Below are 22,844 nucleotides of genomic sequence, written 5' to 3'. Positions count from 1 at the left end.
TGAATTTATACAGAAACACCAAAGCAGAAGAAGCTCTTTAGATCATTCTCAAATCAAGCTTAATAACATGACTAACAGGTTTTGCAAAATAAATAAATAAATACCAATAATGGGTGACACTTTGTTGAAACTGAAATGCACAAACTGATGACAGTACTAGGATGCTTACCTTGAGTGAAATTGTACCGAGCTGAAAATCCAGTGGCTTCCAGTTCGCTATCTGCTACAAACTTTATCCAAAGGTATCGTCCACTGGACCTAACATAGTTCGGGCTCACTTGTCCACAGTAACGGCCGATGATAGGAGAAAAGCTGAAGGGGCCATCTCTGACTTCAATGTGGTCAAACTTACACTCCCATGACGGCTCAATAGCATACTTATAGTCAAAATACAGGTCGATGCATTGCCTTGGAGCAGCTATGGAATAAGAAAAACTTCTAGTTAATAGCATACTTATAGTCAAAACTTATACTTATAGTCAAAATACAGGTCGATGCATTGCCTTGGAGCAGCTATGGAATAAGAAAAACTTCTAGTTAGATGTTCATATGTAGCTGATTAAGAAAGGTCAAAAGGAAAGCTCGCTAACCTTCAATTATGTATATGCATTCTCGGTCAGGAGGATATTTTTCTGGGTAATTGGGAGATGTGAAAAGTCCTCCGTTGGTTTCTTTGATCCAAGAACCGCACAGTCCCACAGGAGTCACACCTGAGTTGTTTTTAACTGAAGAAACAAAGCGTTATTACAAACAAAAAATGTACAGTAAATGCTCAAAAGTATTTGAATCAATCAATATTAAGTGTTGAAACTAGTACTTCTTTTGTAATATGCCTGTTTTACTTAGAGGTGAGTGTTAATAAAGGAAAATTACCTATAGCTTTCTTCGGGGGTGCTGTTGGTGCTCCAGAAAATCCAAGATTGACAATACTTGCAACAACTGTTAGAATTAATAATGGTCAGAATAGCATGCTTAATCTGTAAGCAGTTCCCAATGTAAAATGTGAATACCCCTCTAATGTATTCTACATTATGTGTGGTATCAATTGTATTTGTATAATGAGATCTCTACCACATCTATATGCGTATGTATTTATGTTTTGACAGTGCATCATGTAAAAACTATTCTCAGTCAATTATAACTTTATGGTTTCAGTAAATCAAATTCAGCAAAAACAGAGAGTATTTAACAGAAATAACCAAATAGTCTTTCAACTACGAGCAACGACATGCTGATCTGTGTTTTGCAACTTGATCACTACTCTCGGAAGTGCATGTTTATGTTCATGTAAATATTGCACACATAACCACACATTAAAAGCAAAGTTAAGGCATTAGCTACATAATAAGGTAACTACATAATCAGACAATTGGCTACTTCGAAAGCAGTAACCTGAAGCATCACATTTATTCTCGTTAACATAGGTTCACGTTTTGTTTTGATATTTACTCACCAACAAGCAGTTTCACCCGCGGCACCATGATTCTCCGCAAGGGCTTCAACTTTGAATTCCATGAAATGCGAATTGAAGTGGCGAAGCGCAGGATGAATTTAAGGAAATGCAACTACAGAAGCCTATAAAGCTTTCCGTCTTTAGAAGAATGCAGGATACGATCCAAATTATGTGAGATTCACTGCAAAAACTGTTGTGGCTCTTTCGCGAACTCCCTGTAGTTGAAGTCTTGTTTGATGGAACAGGTTGAGCACATCTGCGTAATCCGCGTCTGTGCACTGAAGACCTGCGGACACCCTGAGTGGATTAACACGATCCCTTATTCTTATATTTGGCAAGATTTTGATGATATGCTCATGAAATTTGTAATACACTGCCTCAGATTAAGTTTGTCCAGGTGATGTTAACCCATTGTTTACTTGTCGCGTAATGATAGCATACTTTGTTCAGTTTGTGGTAAACTCACAACATTAGTACAAATTGAAAATATGATTTAGCTAGGCACATATAGAATCAAAAATATTTATTAAACAAAATCCTTAATAGATTTTTAAAACGAGGCTGAGGGAGCTTGCTTGTTTAACATGTTCAGCTGAAGCAATATTAATTGTGTAGACTTCAGATAATGTTCTAATAGTAGATATGTGTACTACACTTTTACCTCATAGCCTCGTTTTGAATCGTGATAAATTAAATGTGGCGTCTATGCAAATGATCTATTGTGACATATTTGTCACATATTAAATATATGGAGCTAGATTAGTCTAAAAAACTAAAACAATTACAAAATAAAAAATCCTACACAATTCACTTTTAAACAACTGAATTCGGAAATTCAAAACACAATTCATAAATGCACAAATCCAATTAGTATTTTAAAACAATTTATAAATATACAAAGCACAATTTGTAAATTCAAAACACAGTTACATACAAAACACAATTCATAAATATGCAAATCCAGTTTGTAAATTCAGAACTGTTCATATTTCAAAACACAGTTCATAAATATGCAAATTTTATTTATAAATTCAAAACACAATTAGTCAAATATGAAATATATGGAACTAGATCAGTCTCAAAAATAATACACTTACAAAATAAAAAGAAATCATACACAATTCACATTTAAACAATTCAAAATTTGTAAATTCAAAATACAAATCATACATCCACAAATCCAATTAATCCGGGCAAAAATTTCCACATTGTGTTTTCAATTTACGTATGGAATTTTGTAAATGTAAACTTTGCTGTGCATGTATGAGTTTTGTTTTTGGAAATGTAATATTTTTGAGACTGACCTGGCTCCATATAAATAAGGATAGTTAAGATTTTGAGTAAAAAAAAACTACTTTACTCAGAAATTTTTCATCCAATCAAATGACATAAATCTACAACATAAATCAGTGCTAATGATAACTCATCAGAACAATTTTACTCTACACTGACAAACAACAGAAAGTGTTTAGGGAAGTGTTTAGAATAAAATTTATTAGGGACCTGTAAGACTCAAAACTACTATAGGCCTCTTGGTTATATAAATTGTGAACATCAGTAAATGCACAAGTTTCTTTCATTTGCTATGGTCTGACGTTCTTAGAAAATCAAATTCACAAAAAGTGTTTACTTTAATGTTTCAATTCACATATCTTTTGTTAAATGTGAAAATACAGGCAAAAATGCAACATCCTCACTTGGGGCAATCTATCTTTTTGATCAAATCAAAAACTTACGTTTCAGATCCTTATTAAAATAGCCAATCTAGTGATTAAACTAACCGCTACAATATTGTAAATTATTAAAAACCTGGCCCAAACAAATGATTTGAAAAAGGGTGGCAAAGTATAAAGATTTAAAATTACAATTAATAGTATTCTGAGGCTGCACTGTAACGCTCAAATACAGGTGTTTTTGGTATATGTCTATAAATTATTACACTTCATGACATTTTAGTCTTCTCTGAACATGTAAAAATGCATGACAGTCTTATTTTTTGTGCAGAAAACATAAAAATAAGAACATGTTTTTAGAGTAATATATAAAAAATATGGTTTTATTATAGTTTAATTGTTTTGATGCAAGAAATAAGACAATATTGTGAACGCATATGTAGGGCTGCAATTTGATATATATTGTCCATATTGCCTATCTTTTTCAGACAAATAATTTGGATTTACAAAATACTAATTTGATATCTGTTTAAATTCGCTGTATATTATTTATTCTATAACAAAAGAATATATGAACCACAACCATTGGTTTCATTTCCACTGTTGCAGCATATTTGCTGTAGCAAAAGACAAGACTGTGGTTAAAGTAGAAACTTCATGTACAAAAAATGTGGAGGAAAAAGTGAATAATAAGACACTAATATGGTCCCAGTTGCCTTCTCCTAAACTGCTGTTCCTTGTGGTGCTGCTTTTCATCAGCATCTTGTTAAAACAGGAGAAACAATGCTGCTGCAGAACACAAGGAAAAACTACAAGAGACCTTGCATTTGTTTGCTACATTTCTAATCTTTCATTAGGACAATGTCCAAATTAGCCTAGAACAAAACTATTAATTGAAAATTGATGGCACTTTGTGGTCTGAAAGTCTGATTAATCAATATTTCTTTAAATTTGCTACAACGTTTAGACTAAAAAAACTTTACAATATGTTATACGAATTTAGACTGGTAAAATAAATTGCATGTATGTGTGAACAAATGTAAATTCTGAATCTTCCGTGAGGCTCAAGATCAAATTAAAAAAAAAAAAAGTTTTTAATATAATTATCAGCATAACTAGTTTTAGGAGATGCTACCTTCCTTTTTTCCTGCAGCTCAGGTTGACTTTGAAAATTGTCTTGTTTTATGATGCTATTCATCAAACTTATATGTATGTATATGGTGACACAGTGGTGCAGTGAGTAGTGCTGTCGCTTTACAGCAAGGTCGCTGGTTTGAGTCTCAGCTGGGTCAGTTGGCATATCTGTGTGGAGTTTGCATGTTCGCCCTGTGTTCACGTGTTTTTTTTTTTGTTTTTTTGTGGGGATTGAAAAAATAGCTATACTGATGAGCATTAACAGACCCAATACTTTCTATAACACAACTTTTAAGCTAACGCATTAATGTTAACGCATTAATGTGTTACACCAAATGTCAACTACTGTAGGTATTTAGCTTGAGTTTATGATTAGTCGTTATCTTCCCTGGTTTAACAAATTGCATTTAATTTACATTTTGTTTGCATATGAGAATTTGCTGAAAGTGCTAAACATGAATTTCCTCGTTCAACATCATGCTTTAATATCTTTTTATAACCACTGGATGGAGCAATAGTATCATATTACTTTCTGAACCTCAGCTCCAAACAGTGGGATATCGCCAGTGGACAGCCACTTTTTTAGTTTTTTTTTTATTGTAATAAATTACACGACCATATATTTAGTCATCAGTTAATGCTTTACATGCTTTAAATAAATGAAAAAATGGAATGTAGAACTGTACATTTAATTTAATACAGTATTATGGATTTAAACGCTAATATTTGACTTTATTAGTAGCAATGTTTTATTAATGAATCGATTTGTAAATGTTATGCTTACGTGTAGTTTAATACATACTTTTTTAACCACTGAGATTATTGCGCAATAATCTTTAGCACATGCTAAAAATCAGGGCGTTTTCCAATATATGCTATATATGGATGAGATGAGAGAGAGTGTGGAGAGGAGAGAGGAAGATTGAGAGAGAGAGTGAGGAGAGAGAGAAAGAGAGAGAGATGTACTGTCGTCTTCACAGATCTCCAAAGAGTGCTCGTTAGTATTTCGGCTTCGGTCTTTCACAGTCATGTTGAGAGCCAGGGAACCGGGCTCTTTGGCCGTGCTGGCCTCCACCCTTCTTATGGGATGCGGAGTGGCGTTTTCCCTCGGACAGAATGAGACAGAACCCGTAGTCTTGGAAGGGAAATGTTTAGTTGTTTGTGACTCGAACCCGTCCGCCGAAGGAGGAGTGACCTCGTCGTTTGGGATATCCGTCCGAGCTGCTGGTGCTAAAGTGGCATTTTCTGCAGTCAGAGGAACTAACCATGAACCGTCAGAAATGAGTAACAAGTCCATGACAATCTACTTTGATCAGGTCAGACCCTGCTTTCACATTTGCGCATATTTGTGCGCAATGGCATGCAGTCTCCACGTTAACTAAGTGAACAAACACCTTTTTGCAGGTACTTGTGAATATTGGGAATCATTTCGACCTAAAGGCGAGTGTTTTCCAAGCCCCTCGGCGAGGCATTTACAGCTTCAGCTTTCACGTTGTGAAGGTGTACAACCGACAGACAATTCAGGTGAGTGGGTTTGTTTACTTTTTTAAACGAAACTAATCACAAAATAATTGAATTTTGTTAGCAAACTGAACGTTTTTGACGTTTAATTACATGGATCAGTGCTGATATTAATTATTAATTTCTGACTGTATTGCTTCTGTTTCTGACACTCTTTTTCAGTTTTACTAATAGATTATTTTTTTGGCATTACTGTTCATACTTTAACTTATTAGCCTAGTTAATGTACCGCTTCTTAAATAATTCATTAAAATTGAATAAACATGAGAATATATTAGGAACTTATTATTAGACTCATTATTATTAATGAGCAATATTTATTACTCATTAATAATAATGAGTCATAATAATAATAATAATAATAATAATAATAACAATAATAATAATTAATAATGAGGAGCTTATTATTAAACTCCCATATTAGATATGGGATTTGAATTAAACTGTATGTCATTTTTGACTAGTCATTTTCTATTACTAAAGCAATGGTAAATGAGATACAACATGTTGTTAGTATAATGTACAGTAGACTCTCATGTCTTACACATTGTGCATGTACTAAATAGATGGTAGTGAGTACATTGATTATTTTTAGTAACTTAAAAAAAAGCAAAATTACCAGTTTTCACTGTTGGAAAAATCCTAATGATTAAACTGAGACTAGTGAAGACTTATATGTCTAAAAATAAGCAGTAATAATAAAGGAAACCTGAAAGAAAATGGTCACTTGTAATTAATAATATTTACTACAAACTCATATATTATTTATAAGCAGCTACTATTCAGTGTTATGGAGCAAAGGTTGATCTGAATTGTTGCAATATGTCTGCTCACATCTTGTGTTTCCAATGTGCTCATTAGGTCAATCTGATGCATAATGAATATCCAATAATATCAGCGTTTGCCGGTGATCAAGACGTGACCCGGGAGGCAGCGAGTAACAGCGTTCTGCTTCACCTGGAGCGTGAAGACAGACTCTATCTCAAACTGGAGAGAGGAAACCTCATGGGCGGCTGGAAATACTCCACATTCTCCGGCTTTCTTGTTTTCCCTCTTTAATTGAATACAGCCCAGAATGAAGATCAAGGGACATTTAGAAGAGAGCACATGGAATGCATTGATTATTGTTAGGATACGAAGGAACAAGTTTGTATGTCCAGTTGAAGTCAGAATTATTAGCCCCCCTTTTATTTATTTATTTATTAAATATTTCCAAAATGATGTTTAACAGAGCAAGGAAATTTTCACAAATTTACACAGTCTTATTTATTTAATTTTAGCTAGAATAAAAGCAGTTTTTAATTTAAAAAAATAATAATTTAAGGTCAAATTTGTTAGCCCCATTGAGCTATATTGTTTTAGATAGTCTACAGAACAAACCATCGTTATACAATAACTTGCCTAATTACCCAAACCTGCCTAGTTAACCTAATTAACCTAGTTAAGCCTTTAAATTTCACTTTAAGCTGCACAGAAGTGTCTTGAAATATATCTAGTAAAATAGTATTTACTGTCATAATGGCAAAGATAAAATAAATCAGTTATTAGAAATGAATTATTAGAATGTGTTGTAAATTATTAAATTATAAAAATAATTATAAATGTGTTGAAAAATATCTTCTCTCCGTTAAACAGAAATTGGGGAAAAAATAAACAGGCGGACTAATACTCTGACTTCAACTGTATGTATGTAGGTATGTTTATGTGTGTGTGCATTAACTATATATGAGATTCAAAAGAAGGTAGGATAGTGACTATAGCTGGACTACCTAATGTGCATATTGCTTTGAGAAAGAGTGGGATGATATCGTCAATGACTTCTTTGCATTCAGGAACATATTTTGCACGAATCGTGTTTCGTTATGGGCTCGTCGCTGTATTTATTTTTCGTATAAACCTTGTACAAATTTGATGTTCAATATAAGCAAAGTACAAAAACAGCCATTTCTCTTTAATCAATGTTGTTTGGCTTGATGAATAGATGAGCAATGATATCTTGCGTTTTATATGACTTGAATGTAAATATGCCATATCACAAACACAAGGAATGTATTTAATGTTTGTATATAAAACCTTCTGGAAAGAAGGGAATAAAGTAATTTAAGAGCGAGTGGTGGAAAGAGAAGAGTGTGTTGCTGTCCGTGGTCCTGAACAAATGCTGTCAGTCAAAAAATGCAGTATTAATGCTATAACCTATAAACATGCAAAACTTTTCTTAGTCACATTCATACAGAATACATATTAAGCCCCACACATATATTTAGTGCACACTAGCAACCTCTACAGACTTTATAACCTTGAAATTAGTATTTTTAAGATAATAAAATTATAAACATATTGTTAAAATATATCTCATTAAGCCTATTGATAGGGTGCAGATTTAAAAAGAATGAAAGCAACACCAAGCTTTAGAGATCATTATGAGATGTCATCTAGATTTGTTGTAACTTCAGTTAAGGCATAACATGTTTTTTTTAAGACTTCGTCTAACACAAGAGTGAATTTTAAAGGTTTAACATTTACAGCTTTATGTATTTTTCAAAGCATGGCTAGGAAACGAGATGGAAATTAGGCAATTTATTACCATGGGCACAATTAAAAACTGTGAAGACAGCATTATTTGGAGGTGAAATGCAAATGTGATGAGGTATGAGAATGATGTGGGTGTTAAGTGTTAAACAGTAGAATATTCCTTCCAAAAGCAGAGCTTAAAAAGACACTAGCACATATTTTCAGCGATCAAGACCGTGTCACATTGTATTGTATCATAGTATACATAGTGTGAGATATCAGTGGGTAACCAGTGGTTATGCTAGATAATTTTTGAAAATTTCATTTGATGTTTGACCTCATGTTGAGAACATGGACCTTCTATTGCAAATCTATTTAAATAAAAAAAGAGGAAAGAAAAACATTTTCCTTCTCCTGTCTGTCTTCCTGTCATTTGATTTGGCTTGGAAGTAAGTAACATCGCCCAAAGGCTAAAAGCTGTCTAATGCATGTTTCTGACCTTTCTTTTTCATAAAGATGATTAAGAATGAAAACATGACTCAACAGCACATGTCGCTGCTAGGTCACTGAACATGACTTTGGATTTGGGGAACAAAATGCAGAAAATGTTTCAATGCATAATTTTTTCATTTGTCTTTTACGAACATAAATCTTCATAAGAAGTTGCTAAATCTGACTAAATTCCAATATATTTTAAAATATTTTAAAAATGTCATTAAGTATTAGGAATGCAAAGTGGATATCCAAAGCCAAATGCTGCATCATTAGCAGCGAGAGTACATAAACAAGTCATACTATGAGATATCACCCGCAGCAGTCTTAAATCAATTATATAATTACTGTGTTGAATATGAAATATCATGATTTCATAGACATAGTTCACTGTTTACTCATGTCTTGGGTGCTGGTGTGAATTAAACTGGCTGATAATGAATCTGCCTGCTGGCGCTCTTTTTTTTTTAATCTTATATGCAAAAGTAAAGCAAGATTGTGTACTTAATCAATAAATGGTTAATGCTATTAATATCATACTGAACATATACCTAATTATGAGAACCATGACTAAAAAATTAAGCGGATATGAAATGCGAATTGTGGTGTGACTTCAAAATGTTCAACAAATCAAATTGTTTGTAAAGGAGCCACGCTTTGTCTAGATTACAGCTTGGGCTTCTTTCAAACAGCTCCCCGAGGTGCATTATGGGGAGGTTTATAAGCAACATTTGGCGAGGTTAGCTGGACACTTGCTGACTGTTGTGGCATCGCTTTCTGGCCACACTCAGATTTTAAATAGTATTTTGCCAGTTTTGTAAAGAAATTCATTTGAGGATGGAACTTTAATTAGTTTACAAAAGTAAAAGTAATCTGAAGCATTTGAAGTATAAACCTTGAAAACATCTTTGTAAGATCATGAAACACATCATTCAGATTTTAGTAAAACAAGTTAGGATAATTTAGTCGCATGTTTTTATGAAAAATTAACAATTTGGCGTGGGTGAAACCTGGAGAAAACCCACATAAACATGGGGAGAACATCCACACAGAAATGCCACCTGACCCAGCCCAGGCATGAATTGTGACCTAAGCTAAAGTGTTACCCAAAATAGAAAACAATTTGGTTACACTTTAAACATGTCCTTTTTACAAAATAAGGTAACACTTTAGTCCAGGTCACAATTCATGCCACACTCTCAGAAAAAAACAGATACACAAGCTGTCACTGTGGTGGTACCTTTTCAAAAGGTACGCATTTGTACTTAAAGGTTCCATGTTGGTACCTTAAAAGTATATTAGCACCTAAAAATTTTAAGAGGAACATATTTGTACTTTTTAGGCATTAATATGTACCCTTGAGATATTAATATGGACCTTGTATGTACAAATTTGTACTTTTTGAAAAGATACCACCCCAGAGACAGCTTGTGTTTCTGAGAGTGTATTAACTACTGACTTTTTACCTGCTTGTTTTTTTCCCTGATTTTCCCTGTTTATTAGTTATAAAGTATGTTCTCTAATTCTACATAGCTAATCCTACCCAAAACCGAAACCTAATTTCTACCTTAACAACTATTAATAAACAGTTAACTAGTAGTTTAATAAGCTAGTAGTGTTAGGAAATAGTTTGCAAATTGTGACCAAACCAAAAGTGTTACCCTATTTTGTTATTTTTAAATATTATTAATTTGTCATTGCTTTACTCTTAAGTGTCACATATTCCTTCATAAATAACTTTAATATGTTGATTTGATGCTCAAGAAGCATTTCTTTATGATATTAATATTTAAAATGTTTTTTAAATAATACAATAATGTAAGGAAAACAGGCTTCAATATCATTTAGCCTTTTATAGCTTATAGTACACAGCAGAAAAATACAAAATACAAAATTCTTTAGGACTTTTGATTGGTACAACAAGCTGTATAGAACTAAAATGATAATCTCTACATTAAGTACATGTAAGAAAATTATCTTAATATTATCTTATATACTTACATTATCTCAAACTAGCATAAGTAAGAGAAAAGAAATGATAATAACAATAAACATGAAAAAAGCAGAAATATCTATATTATCTTCATGAACAGTTCAGATACAAAAAGCTCTAAATGCCATCTGAAATGTTCTTCTAAACTGAGTGTTTTTCTCAGCCTTTGTGTTTATGTTCAGTTATATCACATTAATGAAAAGAACCTATTCATAAAAGTGAAATGACTGAACCTACACACACGAGGCTGAGACATAAAAATCTCACTTCAGATGATGGATTTGAGATCTTTTTTTGCACCTTAACTGTTTATTCTGTATTATCTATATTTTGAATACAGAACAAGTACACACAGTGTGTGTGCATATCTTAAAGAACATCAAACAATCATACATAAATCAATGTTAATGGACAAAGCACCGCATAACCTTTTTGTGAGAATTGTATGAGCGACTTATTGTGTAAGCCTGCTAAGGTTTGCAAGTTTGTGTTAAATTGTATATGTTCAGTTATTTATAGTGAGATGTATATTTGTGAATGGCTGTAAGGCCAGAACACATCGAGTTGAGTATTCTGATGGCATGTGGGAAGAAACTGTCCCAGTCTGACTGTGAGGGCCTGAATGCTTCCTTCTGCTGGATGACAGAAGGCTGAAGAGCTGGTGTAAGGGGGGTGGGCACTCTCAGAAGCAAAGGTACAAAATTAGGTACTTTTAGGGTACAAGTGGCCCGTCACTGGGGTGATTAAGCTAAAGGGTACCATTTTGCACCTCTATTTACCTTCTACATTTGTACCATTTAAAGGACAATTTTGTACCCCCAAGGAACAAAATTGTAGACACTGAAGGTACAAAATGTACCATATATAGCATTTTCAGGGTACTGAACCAGGCATTTTGATCCTTTGGTGACTGCATGCACAAATAAATAAGGTGCTGCATAAATCTGTGATATGAGATATGAGAGAGGGACTTCAATGGTCTTATTCAGCCATCCTGAAGTGTCTTGTAATTTGTGATGTGTAATTCGCAACCCCAGTAGTGATGCAGATACTCACAATGCTCTCAGTTGTCACTCTGTAAAATGTGTGTGGCCCCCCACTTTCTTCAGGCTCTGTAGAGAGTAGAGAAGATGCCGAGCTTTCTTTGCTACTGGTTTTGAGTGACCAGAAGAACATAAAAGAATTTAATGCTCTTTACGATCTTCACATAGGTGCCGTAAGCAGAGGGTTAGTGTGATTTCACCAAATAGGACATGTTCCTTGATCAAAATCTATGACTAGAACAACATTCTAGTCAGCCAATCACAGTTTAGGCTTACAGTTCTTTTACATGATTTTTATCCAATTATTATTTCCCTCTGATTTTTGGGAAATAAGTTACAGTTAGGATTGGGTTTAGGGTTATAGGGATTGGGTTTAGGGTTATAGGGATTAGGTATGGATACATTTTTGAACAAAAATGACAGAATCAACGTTTCAATCAGGGATTGCGTCCTAGATGGCAAAATGACACCCACCATCAGCAGGTACATGACCTCCTGAAGTCAACTAGCATTTCAGTTGTTTTGTTCTCCTCAGAGACAGGTTGTTGACTTTACACTAGTCTGTAAGCCAATGAACTTCCTCTCTGCTGATTCATTGGCTTTTTCCCCCAGTAGTGTCATCTGCAAACTTGATGTGGTGATGTAATGTTTTTAAAGTCACTTTTGATCAATTCAATGAATACAAGTGTTCATTTCTTTAAAACATATAACTTCCCCCCAAAAACGTGTATATGTGTCAATTTGCTGCATGTTTACTGTGTAAAAGATGAATAAATATCACAAATCAAGATGTTGTTGTCTATTAGGTATCAAGAAATTCAATATGATTTCTACTTAAGCGGTTTGATCAGATGTCATAGATGGTTAGCAGGCCAGAACCCAGGCGAGCAGGAATATGAGATCTGTAACTTCAGACATGAAAGGCCACAAACCTGATGTGGTAATGACTGCCACTGTGCTGCCATAGTCTGGCACACATTTTTACTTAATTTCTCCGAAAGCAGAAATAGCTTCAGTAACTGAATTCATGCGTGGGCTTATCCCAGAAATTTTCTTCAGATCTCTGGCATTGAGCATAATGCACTGAACAGTTATTGTCCTACAGAGAGGGGAGGGAAATTGCTGCTAGTATGTTTTATGCAGTGACAGGAATGATTTAATGACCATATTCTGCACTTAACACCTCATCACAAACACATTCTCATTTGTTATCTCAATTAAACGTGTTACTTAGGGTGAGAAATCCTAAATGACCCACTAAGCAAATGCAAATCAGTTTTCTGGCTCTGCTTTTGTCTTCCTCTCTCTCTCTCTCTCTCTCAGCATCAGCGGGAACAGATTTCATGTCGCCGCATCTATCTTTGGGCTGCGGTATGTGTGTTTGTGTCCCCGTTCAGATGGTAAAGGCACAGCCTCCTCATCTCTCCAGCATGAGAGCAACACGGGCGCTTTTTGATGTCCCTGCCCCTTGTGGGAGATGCATGCTGGGAGAGCCCGAGTGGCAATGCACCGGTCCAATCTGTGACCCACTGACACATGGCATACGCCGCTCCGTAATCAGCCCGAGCGCTGCGGACTCACGCCAAGCTGCCCTTTACAGGCAAGAGGGACAGAAACGGCTCCAGAAGAAGCCACCGCCATCTCGGCCGGGCATTTAACTGCATCAGGAGATCAGCCGCTTCCGTTGCTGAGCAAGATTAGAGACCGAGAGGTAGATTATTGGGACTTTGTGAGGGAAGAAAATGGTTGCTATAGAATCTACTCTGTTAGAAACAAAGGTACAAAAGCAGCCAATTTAGTCAACAATTGGTTGGTAAGACTACAATGAAGTTCCAATAATGTAGGTTATAATGTATTCATAACACAAACAAACAATTAGCAACACATTAATTAATGTATTTATTCATCTCATTAGTTCATGAAAATAAAGTTATTCATGGTTAGTTCATGTTAACTTAGATCATAACTAATGATAACATGCACAACTTTTTAATTTTAATAATGTATTGGCAAATGTTGAACTATGAATGCTGTTTAAAAGTGGTGAAGGTAAATAAATTAACTAACATCAATTGATGAAACCTTATTGCAGGGGTGGACTTAACCAGTAAGCGAGGGAAGCATTTTTTTATTGTAAATGTCCTGCTTTTAATTTTACATCAAGAAGATAAAGGTTCCTTTAAATATTAAAATATAGAAAATATTATGCTATGGCCCCATACCTAATTGCTTGGTGCCCCGAAATCTCAAAGTCTGCCCCTGCTTATGTGACTAACTGTTTTAAAATAAATTGACATTAGAGTAAGATTTCATGTTAGCATTTTACATCTCAAATAATAATCTTGATAAAAAAAGTAGCCTAAAGCAAGCGATTTTTTTTCAAAATGTATTTGTATCTTTGTTTATATTGGTACATAATGTGTAGCATTATCAACTAAAAGTTCCCAATGTATGTTATTTATAACTCCAGATGGAGGAACAGAAGTTCGGTTAAACAAATATTCAGAATAAAACAGATGTCAGAGATAAGATACAAACTTTTCAGTAAAACAAAAAATGCATGATAATTATATTATAAAATAAAACAGAAAGAAATAGCATAAGTAAACCTAAATAAAAAAATAATAAATTGTAACAACACACTAGTGATCCTATTTCTGCATGGGTGATCTAAATTCACTTGAACAAAGTCATCTTTTTCATTCATCTTCCTTTGGCTCAGTCTCTGATTTTTTTCAGAAGTCGCCAAAGTGGAATGAACCATCAACTATTCTGGCATATGTTTTACGCTGCGCATGTGCTTTCAGCAGCAACCCATTACTGGGAAACACCCATACACACTCGTTCACACACTCAAACACTATGCCCAATTTCATTCATTCTTTCATTTTCCTTTAGCTTAGCCCCTTTAGTAATCAGGGATCGCCACAGCAGAATGAACTGCCAACTTATCCAGCATATGTTTCACACAGCGCATGCCCTTCCAGATGCAACCCAACACCTGGAAACACACTCTCACACACACACACACACACACACACACACACACACACACACACACACACACACTACAGCCACACACACACACTACAGCCACACACACACACTACAGCCAATTTAGTTTAATCAATTGACCTTTACCACATCTTTGGACTTGTGGGGGAAACCAGAGCACACGGAGGAAACCTACGCCAACATGGGGCGAACATGCGAATTCCAGACAGAAATGCCAACTGACCCAGCCAGAACTCAAACCAGCGACCTTCTTGCTGTGAGGTGTCAGTGCTAACATCTGAGCCACTGTGCAGGCTATAGTAGTCTTTTTATGTATGGTATATTAATGACAGTAATTTCTGTGGGGGGAAAAGATTTTTCTTTATTTTTTATTAGAAAAATTGTTTAGACTAAAAACAGATTAATCAATCTTTTTCTTTTGTCTGATACCATATACTAACCAAACGTCCAAATTTTACCCCTTAGCCCTTCCCCTTACCCCTGCCCCTCGTTTTGCGGGTTCCAATAAAGTAGTGTCCCAATTCTCTTTAGATACCCCTTCGAACTAAGATTTTTCAGGACCCCACTTGAAACCAAAAGGTAAGAAAATTTCCCACAATACAACAGCCACATTACTGTATATATAGTTTAATATAGTATGATATAGTTAAAGTCAGAATTATTAGCCCCCTTTGAATTTTTTTCTTCGTTTTTAAATATTTCCCAAATTATGTTTAACAGAGCAAGGACATTTTCACAGTATGTCTGATAATAATCTTTCTTCTGGCGAAAGTCTTATTTGTTTTATTTAGGCTAGAATAAAGGCAATTTTAAATTTTTTAAACACCATTTTAGGGACAAAATGATTAGCCGCTTTAAACTATATTTGTGTTGAAAAAAATCTGCTCTCCGTTAAACAGAAATTAGGGAAAAAAATAAACAAGCGGTCTAATAATTCAGGGGGGCTAATAATTCTGACTGTATTTAGTGTAAAATAGTGCGGGGGGCCTTGCTCCAGACCTCTGTCTAACTAGAAGTCTAGACATGTCAGAAAGAGCTGGATTCATGTAGAAGTTGTGAAATATATTGAAGATTCACTTAACTGTTCAGTTCCGGTATGCAGAAAAGGGTTGCAGAAAGAGGAAGTATGTTTAGGTGCAACAACCAAAGAATGAAGAAGACTGCAGAATGACTGATAAGTGACGTTACACCAAAACCCCACCTGTTAATATCAGTTGTGTATATATGCTGGAGTCAGAGAAATGTAAGTCAGTTGCGAAACTCTTGAATGTAATTTTTGTATTGCATTGGGGTAACATAACCCAGAGTTCTGTCCTCAAATTATTCATTTGTATAGAACAAATTACTAATATTTTTGACATTGAAGAAAAACCTCTACTGACCTTTTTTATTGAACATGCATGGGATTGACTTAATATTCCAACATCTCCCATTTGTATAATGTTCACTAGTTTATTAAACCCCACATTAAATGTTGGAACCAAATCTTATTTCCATCTCTAAAGGATCAATCTCTTTCCAAGACTTATAGAAAAGGAGATAGATTGGTGTTTAAATCTATTAAAGAAAGGTTCCCAGTGAACTGTCAGCAAAGCAAGCTTTGAATCTAGAACAACCTCCCTTAACTACCATTAAAAGCAAATAAAAAAAAAACCTTCTATTAAGTGTGGAATTTAATAGATATCCATACACATACTTTACATTTTGAAAAAATAAACACCTCAGTGATAGTTTTAATTTTTGAGAATGTTTATTGTCTTAAAATGAGTATTTTTCTAACGACGGTGATGATGAAAGGATGAGCATGCAGAGATGCTTGTAAGAGAAGGTGATGTTGCTGATGGCATGATAGTTACAGTTATTATAATTAAAAGATAATTAGCTTCTGAGCTCCGGTGTGCCTCTATTACACCTGGAATGCTGCCATCAATCTTCATTACTCCTTAATTTGATATTGTATTAAGCTACATACTGTAATTAGCTGAGCTTACAGTGTTTTCAGTATAACGTGTTTTTTTCCAGAGTAATAAAAAGGTCAAGAGTTTACTTTTTAAAAATAAATGAAAAAAAATAGCATGTACTTAAATAATATGAAATATTTTAATTTTCAGAAATGAATTATTATTATTATTACTTATGTAAAATTAAGTCAATATTAATAATTTTTAATCTATCGATAATTTGCTTTAATAATTTGCTCTATAATAACCTTGTGCTTCATCTTGCTCCATTTTCGACCATGTTGAAATTTTTGTTAAAGAATTTTTATATATCTGAAAAAAAATAAAATAAAAAATAAACATTTCATTTTTAATTTCTATATTTAATGCTACTTTATATATTATATTTTTTAACTAGTTGTAAGATAATATTAGACCAAAATGTAGCTAATATACAATCGTTATGAGATTTCAAAATTGTTTTTTAATCGTATTGTATTATATCAATCAAATATGATATCATCATATCAGTTATATGTATGACAAAACCCATTATACTAATAATTGAGTTGAATTTTACATACACTTTATTTTACCATGTCTTTGCCACCATATATTTTTACATTTAAGTACTGAGTAATATAATGTAGGTCTAGTTATTGTAAAGTTAAAGGGATGGTCCAGAGTGCATTTTCAAGTCTTGGTTGTGTTCATAAGATGCAAATAAATGTGTGCTCATGCTTCATTTGTAAAAACTCATGTTATTGTTTCATATATCTTACTTTGATCATATACAGCTACTCATCTAACATGAAAACGACTGATATATTTTCTAGTTCCTCCGAAAGGCCCAACCTCAAGAAGCTCTGATTGGTCAGCTAAAAAAATGTGCTGTGATTTGTGGATCAGCTCTACGTCACTACAAGCATGCACGTTAGCGCTGTGTAAACACTCTCATTCAGAGTACGCGTTAGTCATATCAGTTTGAGCCTGAATTAGACAGAAAATTACCCAGAGGATACTGAACCTCACGCCTGCTATCTAAGATAAAATCTGACAAGTGACTTTTACTATAAAATGTTCACATATCTTTTGCGAGTTCGTTATTTGTGATGTAGACTGCAGTGAAAGCGGCTGCATAGAGAGACACTGCAGTGCTGCTGAAGATTGTGCATGGGTCATTACAGGGGTTTGACGGAATTTGTAGCTAAATTGGTAACAATGCCAAAAAGCATTTCCCATTGTTTACATCCTCACTAGAACATACCGTTAACACTAGAAACTGTGCATGTAATAAATCAATTTTAACAAATAAAAACATTTACAGGTTTTTAAAACATTTACTCACAATCCACAGCTTTGTCTCTTATGGTTATATATATATATATATATATATATATATATATATATATATATATATATATATATATATATATATATATATATATATTTATTTATCAGTGCTGTCAAAATTAGTGCGTTAACGAATGTGATCAATTAGAATTTTTTTTTTACTTCCTGTTGTGGTGGACGTGTTCAACATGCAAAGAAATATGGATAAGACCAAGGAAGCACTTTTTGAAGGCAAGTTTCACTATAAAACAATTAATGTCGCATCACCAGGCTCTCCAGAGTTTAATGCAATTTCAGGTGTTTAATTTTTAACTTCCCACTTCTGTTTTAATGTAATTTGATACCGCATGACGAACGAAAAAAAAAACCTCCGCATTTTGTGACTCAGTGGTTCTTTGAGATAATCAAATCGCTGCTTACATGGTAGACTTTTAATAAGAGTATTACCTAAATCATATTAAAATTGGAGTATTGGTGTCTTATGTAAATGTACTCAAAAAGTCTCTGGTGAAGTCGCGAGCTGTCAAAGACAGCGCATTACTTTCAGCATGAGCCCTCCAATGTAACATTAACATGTTTAACATGTTTCCTCATTAAACCATGAAAGAGTATGCTTTGCGTTGTTGTGTCAGAATCCTTGTAAAATACAGCCATACTTAAAAACATTTAGTTTAGGCAAATTTGATGACGCGATCATACGTGTTGAATCTGAAGGGAGTCGCTCCAGGGCGTTGTGTGTGTCTGTCTGTGTGAGTGTCTGGGTCAGGCCCGTTGAGGGGTGTCAGGGGTTGAGTGAGTGACGTATCCGAGTAGGAGCGTGTGCGCGAGACGTACCTGAAGAGCGGTGGGGGTGAGTTGCGTGCGACATACCTGAAGAGCTAGAAGGGTTGCAGTGGAGAGGGGTGTGCAACGTATTTAAGGACCGGGCGGGAGACGCACGATTTCTGGGAGATTATCATTCATTTGCGGGGTATTCCTGGTCTTATCAACTGGATGAATGTAAACGAGGAATGAGCAAAATTGTTTCTACTCTATTATTACTGTTCTAAACTCACAGCGATACAACTTTACAATGAGTGCAATTGTTATTATTATAATTTTCCAATTTCCATATCTGCAATTCCTGTATTTTGGCTTTTTTTTTGCAGTCCACTTCGAAACCAACTCGGAAATCAATGTTTTCTTTATTGGCATTGATTGTTTTGAAATTCAAATGGCATTAACATGCCTGTGTTTTAATTTCTGTAATAAATATGGCTGTCAAGCCAGGATCTTAATGGTTTATTGTGGGTATGTTGTTTACATGTTGAAATCTGTGTTACAAATTAAACAAAAATTATAATAAACAATTATATTTTGAATTTTTTAGGTTTTGTCTTGTGTTTACATTAATTTTACATTTGAATAGCCAAAATTACAAGTTTCAGTATTTTAAATGTGATTAATCGCGATTAATTAAAAAAAGTGTGATTAATTAGTTCATTTTTTACATTTTTTGTGATTGAGAGTGATTGTGATTGACAGCACTAATATATATATCCCTTACAATCTGCTTAGTAGAAATCAAATCCTGGCTCTCTTAACATCCTTAAATTAAATAGCTCAAAAACTGAGGTTTTGCTTGTTGGGACCAAATCAACACTCTCCAAAACTGATAGCTTTGCTCTTTCTTTTGATGACTGTTGCATTTATCCCTCCAAACAGGTTAAGAGTCTGGGTGTCATCCTTGATAGCAACCTATCTTTTAATTCTCACATCAATGACACCACCCGGTCTGCTTGCTTCCACCTACGCAACATTAACCATCTCCGCCCTTCTCTTACCCCTCATGCCACTGCTGTTCTTGTCCATAGCCTTGTCGCATCTCGTTTAGATTACTGCAACTCTCTTCTCTTTGGCCTCACTCATTAATCCCTCTGTAAACTTCAGTTGGTCCAGAACTCAGCTGCTCGTATCATCACCAGAACCCCTTCTTCTCATCACATCACCCCTGTCCTGCTGCAGCTTCACTGATTACCAGTTCATTTTCGAATTGATTTAAAAATTTTCTTGTTAACATTCAAGGCCATCCACAATCTCGCCCCTCCATATTTGTTTGCCCTCATCCACATTTCTGTTCCTTCTCGCACTCTGCGATCTTCTTCTGCCCTCCAATTGTCTGTTCCCTCTGCTCGTCTATCATCTATGGGCAAAAGAGTATTCCAGCCGATCTGCTCCCCGGCTTTTGGAACTCACTACCACCATCAGAAACATCGACTACCTCACACTATTCGAATCAAGACTCAAAACCCACTTATTTAAGATGGCTTTTAATACTTAATTAATTCAATTTATCTGCACTATTGTTGTGTATATTTTTATTATTTCTCTTGTTGTTTTATTGCTCTTGTTTTATTGTACGGTGATCTTGAGTTGCCAGAAAGGCGCCTTTAAATAAAATGGATTATTATTATTATTACAGTGTCTTTGGCCACGCCCCTTTGCTGTGAAGGGTCTATACACATGGTGAATGTGCATAACATGAAGTGTTTTTGATCTCACTAGCCTGGATGTATTTTTTGTAGTCCCCAAACTTTGTGCGCTGTAGGCTTTGCTAAGCTAACTCTGTAAAAGCCAGTGTCTCTCTTTGCAATGAACTTTGAGTGTATTACATTAAGAGATTTAAAATTCATCTACATTACCCATCAACTAAAGTTTAAAATATGATATCGTAGTACACCACCAATTTAAGGTAAATTTTTGGCTTAGGATTTGCTGCATTTAATTATGCATAATTTAAATACTCCAGTGAGTAAACGTTACATGTGTCAAGGACACTGTGAGCTAAAGCATTACCAATATTGTTTAAGTCATATAAAGTGTATCTAAATATTGTGTATTCTTTTTCTGCATGCGTCCTCAAATAGACCCTCCGTTTATGGCCTCTGAACAGGTTGTTTGAATGCAATAGTTCACTTTGCATGCTGGCTCTATCGCAGACGATGCTTTATGCTGTCAAACTTGGCCAGAGCATATTGACATTCTAGCGTTTACTTTTCTGCATCTAAAGCGCTTTTTTGTATCCCATCTGCTGTGATTTTCAGACCACTTAACAGTGTGTGGCCCATCATAAAATTTATGTCCAATCTGTTGAAAAAGTTGGTCATAAATTTACTCCGGTTTGAAACGTGTGGGACAGCAATTGTAGCAGAGTAATGTCCCACAATCAGTTGTAATATTAGATTTTTTAAAATAGTCCCCGGAGGAGCAATCTAGCTTTGAATGCTCAGACAATACAAACAAATCTCGTCCAGGGCAGTGTCAGCTATTCGAATAAAGTAAACATCGCCTCAGTAATTTAGTTATTTTATCAAATGCTACTGTTTAGAGGATCTATACCGCACCAGAGAGCAGTTTGAGCAGTTGTCCTGTGTTCTCTGAGGCTCCTGGCTGTCTTGTAAGCTGTAGACCTTGATGCCAACTCTTATGAGGAGCTGTTTCTAAAGGATGTCAGTGGCTGAATGTAAATAATAAATAAGAGCATCTGCTGGTTCCTGTTATGTACCCTTTACTTACTTCTCATTAAGTCAGCGAGTCTGAGCATGCCTCACTTCGAGTTATTGTCAAACTGATGAACACATTGTAGGCTGAATACTTTAGAACAATATCATAGCCTCAGTTTAAAACCTTTATTTTCATTTAAACGCTAGTGTTAAGGTTGAACATTCTGATTGATGTGCAACACAGTTCTAAAATTCTGTATGCAAAAATTACAGGGTGTTGTGAACCACAGTTTGTTAGCAGATAAATACAGAAAAATACTGGTGTGTTAAATAATGTTTTAAACTATATTTTCAACCCATGCTTATTCTGATTACATACCCCTATATACATTTCTGAAGAGAGCAAAATACAACCCAGATGCTAATTTTTTTGCAGTTTTTGTTTGCGCTGACTGATTATATCCCTGATTTAGACAAACTATACATTTCGAGAATGAAGCACAGCCGCGGCTGGAAATGAATTTTCCCACAATGTTAGTAAATTGTGGCAATATCGTAAAACAGTAATTTTGTGCTGATAATCATTTGCCCATTTTATAGTTAACATTATCATTCATGCACCATAATGTAATCCTCTGATCATTTTATAGTTGACATTATCATTCATGCACCATGATGTAGGAAATAAGATGAGCTAATAATGCTTCTGAATGTTTGCTTAATAATAGGGCTATATAAAAACAAACAGCAGGCAAATATTTAAAACGTTTTAATGTCCTTTGACTTATGATAACCCTTAACATGATTCTGGCAGACTTAAGGCAAAGAAAGGATCTCCTATGGACGAGACTCAGCAGGGGATACATTAAATTAATGAGACCACACATTTATTCTTGCCTAGAAGTGTGAATCTCAAACACCTTCAAAAGTGGCGGCACCAAATGAACATCTTTTTATAAAACATATGCTTTCACAACTTTGTCATGATTGATCATTTCAGATCATCTTATTTAGACATGCTAAGAAAGCAAACTTTATTTATTATCACGTAAAAATACCACTTTATTAACTTTAAATACAAGACCATTGGCAAATGCATGAACTAATTAGAACTGATGGTGAACATAAAAAAAAAATCAAACCACGGAAACCACCATGATCTCTGTGATGTTAGGGGCTTGCTATCCAGAAATGGCTGAAAGAAAAAGTCTTGATAGCAAGATATTTGGTAGGT

The 22,844-nt window shown here is 34.6% G+C and overlaps 3 protein-coding genes across 5 annotated transcripts in view; 1 reads left to right on the top strand and 2 right to left on the bottom strand.

Moving 5' to 3' along the window:
• The window catches only part of atpsckmt (fATP synthase c subunit lysine N-methyltransferase), a 52,319-nt gene that overhangs the window by 19,565 nt on the left and 9,910 nt on the right, over positions 1-22,844 (bottom strand). The window lies entirely within an intron of this gene.
• Positions 1-22,844, bottom strand: part of LOC110437736 (neuropilin and tolloid-like protein 1) — a 46,415-nt gene that overhangs the window by 13,661 nt on the left and 9,910 nt on the right. Inside the window, exons 1-5 of one of the 3 annotated variants that reach the window (XM_087240984.1) lie at positions 2,855-3,414; positions 1,454-2,520; positions 874-939; positions 591-725; positions 170-418 (exon numbers count right to left, since the gene is read on the bottom strand). In XM_087240984.1, the coding sequence (XP_087097110.1) occupies positions 170-418; positions 591-725; positions 874-939; positions 1,454-1,481 (478 nt within the window). In that variant the 5' untranslated portion in view covers positions 1,482-2,520; positions 2,855-3,414. Of the gene's footprint in view, positions 1-169; positions 419-590; positions 726-873; positions 978-1,453; positions 4,193-22,844 lie in introns of those variants that run through there. The other 2 variants (XM_087240986.1, XM_087240985.1) reach the window with 2 other exon arrangements.
• On the top strand, positions 5,162-6,870 carry cbln2a (cerebellin 2a precursor). Its single transcript, NM_001128688.1, is given in 3 exon segments — positions 5,162-5,576; positions 5,665-5,784; positions 6,643-6,870. Coding segments are annotated over 3 exon segments (606 nt in total). The 5' UTR covers positions 5,162-5,288; the 3' UTR covers positions 6,841-6,870.

Source organism: Danio rerio, chromosome 2, assembly GCF_052040795.2.
Source record: "Danio rerio strain M-AB ecotype USA chromosome 2, GRCz13ab, whole genome shotgun sequence".
NCBI classification, from domain to species: domain Eukaryota; kingdom Metazoa; phylum Chordata; class Actinopteri; order Cypriniformes; family Danionidae; genus Danio; species Danio rerio.
This window is presented reverse-complemented; position numbering and strand designations above follow the sequence as displayed.